The following is a 4,006-nucleotide window of genomic DNA, read 5'->3' on the forward strand; positions in this document are numbered from 1 at the left end:
ATGCACGAGCCATGCTATCTGTATTTGAGCTGGAAAAAACAACTGGCTGGGTGTAGTAGTAACTGAAAAAAGGCTGGAATCTTTTGCTGATATTTTTTTTTTCGAGAATACACCCTGCTCACCCTGGAATCTTTTGCTGATATACAGGCCCTTGATTTAGCACTCCAAGGAAACAAGAAAAAGGAAGTCGCTTTGAGGGGTACGGCCACACGAGTGAGCACGGCGAGAGGTCTTGAAACCGTGCAAGCCAAGGTCTTCTTGGCTCTTGTTTTGTGGCACCCAATGGATTCAGCACCAACCTTGAGGCTAAATAGGAAAATCACTAGAGGTACTAACAAAATCACGGCCATTATGGAGCGGTAGAACAAATCTGGTACAATATAATTTATTGTTTTTATTACCAAGATTCACTAGATTTGAAGCTTTTATAACTTGATGAATAGCATGCTAATTTCCTCTTGGCCGTCCATTATGTAAGCTGACGATAAAATGGAGGCCACCGAATACCATGCACCTATCCACCACGTCACATCTTGTAGAATGTTCTTATACATACCTGGCACCCAAATGCAAGAAGTATTATTTTGTGTGTGTATAATATGCACCGAAAAGAGAGAAAAGAAAAAGAAATCGGGGAGATAGAGATGCCAAATCGTTTCCATTCGGATCTTGCAGCCCTTGGCGGTGCCCACCCGCTACATAAGGCGAGTGAGTGACACCACCCGTCCACCCTCCACCCCAACTGGTACTAGTGTTTGTACTACCCAGCGACACCACCCACAAGAGAGCGGCAGAGGCAGAGCCACCACCACCACCACCCACCCACAAAGAAGCAGAGCCGAGCAGAGCACAGGAGGGACGCACGCCATGGGCGAGGTAAGCATGCTTCCTTGCTTGCTTGCTGCATTTCTTGGTGAGAGAACCGGATGAATCTTGACCGACGCTCTTCCGTTTGTTGGTTTGCAGGAGGAGAAGAAGACCGAGGAGAAGCCCAAGGAGGAGGTGGAGGCGAAGAAGGAGGACAAGCCCAAGGAGGGCGCGGAGGAGGAGAAGCCCAAGGACGAGAAGCCCGCGGAGGGGGAGGGAGGAGACAAGCCCAAGGAGGGGGAGGAGGCGGCGCCGCCGCCGCCACCGCCGCCGCCGGAGGAGGTCGAGATGCGGGTCTACATGCACTGCGAGGGATGCGCCAGGAAGGTCAAGAAAATCCTCAAGAGATTTGACGGTAATGCGCCCTTGCCTCGCCAATCTCCGCTAATTAATCCTTGCTCTGGAATCTCCTCTCTTTTTGCTGCATCGGGATTCACTGTCAAAGTAAATATTTTTCAATTTTGAACTAGTCACTAGATTTTATCTTCTCAGGTTAACATTTTTTCAAACTCTTTGGACCTTTTTGGGAATGTTTTCGGGGAGTGGGTGCTTAGTGGACCTTGATTCGTGGACCTTGATAGTGGTTTTCTTAGTGGTAAACCAGTGGTCTCCTTGTGGCTATCGGAAGCTAGCTAAAGCTAAAGGTGAATCTGTCTGTTCCTCAGATTTGAGAAACATGTTGTGGTTGGCTTCTTGTAAAAAAAAGTTTAGTATTTCCTTATGTCCTTAGTTAAACAAAAGATCCTGATTTTGTGTTTTTCTCTGTGCTTGTGCTGTTCTGGAGTCTAATCAAGGGATATTGTAAGGTTGTTCCCGGTGGAATTCAGGGTGGACCAAGTCAGTAGGTGGCCTAAGCTTTTAAATAATCAGATTCACCTAATTAATAAGATCCTCCTTTCTTATAAGCTCCCACATGAATCTGGTATAGTTGATTAATCGTGTGAAGGGAATGACTTGAGATCCGAATGACTTTTCACACCAAAAGGTTTGAGTACATTCCAAGAGAATGACAGCCTTGAGTATACAACGCCCTTGAGGCCACATGTCATCAGAAGTGAAGCTGATTCCTCTATCATCTCCAAATGCTCAAAACTTTCCATGCATCTCTGCATATTCTCCATGCACTACTTATTGCTATCAAGGGAAATTTAAGATTCTTTGCCTCAATCTTAGTTCTACCTATGTAGTGCCACATCTGAAAACTTCTTTGTTGGTGTGGATTCAGGAGTGGATGATGTCATCGCCGATTCTAAGGCACACAAGGTGGTGGTGAAGGGAAAGAAGGCAGCCGCTGACCCGATGAAGGTTGTGGAGCGTGTTCAGAAGAAGACTGGCCGCAAGGTGGAGCTTCTCTCACCGCTGCCACCACCGCCGGAGGAGAAAAAGGAAGAGGAGAAGAAGGAGGAGCCCGAGCCGCCGAAACCTGAAGAGAAGCCCAAGGAGGTGAGCAGCCTTAACCAATGCCCACAATGCAGTACTAGTTTGTATGCCAATTTCAGTGGTAGTTCAGATTTAAGAAACTGACACGACAATGTTCAATTCTGAAGCCACCTGTGATCTCCGTCGTGCTGAAGGTGCACATGCACTGCGAGGCCTGCGCGCAGGCCATAAAGAAGAGGATCCTCAAGATGAAAGGTGCGTAATTGGCCACCATGCGATTGCTTGTCCTTTTCATATCGCATTTCGCGTCATTTTCAGTACGAAATCATCTATATGTAGGGTTTCTCTGCTTTCTTTTCACTAGCTCCTCCTACAATTATTAGTTTGCTATGTTTCATGCTTGATGAATCATAGTCTATTTCGTGATTGAGCAAGTCTTTTGTCTGATGCAATGATGAAAAAGAAGGGGATTCCCTCCTCTTTTAAGTTGATCGGTGAAACAGAGCCAAAATGTGGGCCTTGTACCTGCAGTTCCTTTTCTTGTGAAAGATGCAGATTTGCTTGCCGATAAGATTCACTCCTACACCTACCTGTCTGTCTAGAAACCGTGAAAGATAATTCTGGAGATCTCAAAATTTTCACCATACTGCTTGAAGCCTATCTGTTCTGAATTACTGAATTTTGTTTGGTTCACATTTATGCAGGAGTCCAATCTGCAGAGCCAGACTTGAAGGCATCGGAAGTGACGGTGAAGGGCGTGTTTGAGGAGGCCAAGCTGGCTGAGTACGTGCACAAGCGCACCGGCAGGCATGCGGCCATTATCAAGTCAGAGCCGGCTGCTCCTGCCGAGAAAGCCGGCGAAGGCGATGCCAAGGATGAGAAGAAGGCGGCCGAAGGTGGCGAGGAGAAGAAGGACGAGAAGGATGAGAAGAAGGATGACAAGGAAGGAGACGGAGAGGAGAAGAAGGATGAGAAAGAGAAGGAGGGTAACAGCGGCGAAGAGAAGGACAAGGACAAAGAGAAAGACGCCGGAGCCATCGCCGCCGCAAACCTGTACATGCATTACCCACAGTTCGCGTTCCCCGGAGGATACTACGCGCCACCGAGGCCAGGATACGCCGCCTACCCTGCCTACCCTCCGCCGCCGCCGGCCTACCCGCCAGCCTACCCGCATTACCCGCCGCAGATCTTCAGCGACGAGAACCCCAACGCCTGCTCCGTCATGTAAAAAAATTAGAACCTTGGGTTGTGGTTTAGAGTGGGAGAAAAATAAGAAGGGAAAAGGGCCCGCGTAATTGCAACACAAATGAAGGCCCTTGAGCAAAGCAAATGGCAGCTTGAAGAAAGCACCAGGCTTTTTTGCGGTCAGGCTTTTCTTCTTTTTGAACTTTTTATGTTGTTATTTAAACCCTTTTCACCCTCTCCCCGGTATAAAAGTAAGTCTGGACTTCCGTGTCAGCTCATGGATGTTCTTTATCTTATGTAGATTCCTTTTTTTGCCTTGTACTGAACTTGTGTAAAGACTGTTATTATAGTATTATAGTATAATCCTCTAATTGCCTCTGTTTATTTACATTGGTACCTTCTGCTTCGTCTAGGCCCTGAGTAAACAGTGCCGACAGAGATTACAGTGGAGTTACTGAATTTATCTGAATCTACACTTGTGGTGTGGTGAAAGGGGGAAACTCACAAGTGGTAAATGTGATGAAAATGAAAATGAAAATGATGCATGGTGAGATGCAAAAGGTGGTGGTACGAG

The 4,006-nt window shown here is 47.1% G+C and overlaps 1 protein-coding gene across 1 annotated transcript; it reads left to right on the forward strand.

Moving 5' to 3' along the window:
• The first annotated feature begins 714 nt into the window (after positions 1–714).
• LOC127334299 (uncharacterized) lies at positions 715–3,803 on the forward strand. Its single transcript, XM_051360719.2, has 5 exons — positions 715–876; positions 967–1,222; positions 2,093–2,310; positions 2,415–2,502; positions 2,952–3,803. The coding sequence occupies exons 1-5, from the start codon at positions 868–870 to the stop codon at positions 3,473–3,475; spliced, it is 1,095 nt and encodes a 364-aa protein (XP_051216679.1). The 5' UTR covers positions 715–867; the 3' UTR covers positions 3,476–3,803.
• Positions 3,804–4,006: the final 203 nt, after the last annotated feature.

Source organism: Lolium perenne, chromosome 2 (genome assembly GCF_019359855.2).
Source record: "Lolium perenne isolate Kyuss_39 chromosome 2, Kyuss_2.0, whole genome shotgun sequence".
Taxonomy (NCBI): Eukaryota; Viridiplantae; Streptophyta; class Magnoliopsida; order Poales; family Poaceae; genus Lolium; species Lolium perenne.

What these genes read in the sequence shown, in the direction of transcription:
- LOC127334299 (XM_051360719.2), top strand. An exon ending in AATCCTCAAGAGATTTGACG is followed by an intron (nt 1,223 to 2,092) that starts GTAATGCGCCCT and finishes GTGTGGATTCAG; the next exon opens with GAGTGGATGATGTCATCGCC. An exon ending in GAGGATCCTCAAGATGAAAG is followed by an intron (nt 2,503 to 2,951) that starts GTGCGTAATTGG and finishes ACATTTATGCAG; the next exon opens with GAGTCCAATCTGCAGAGCCA.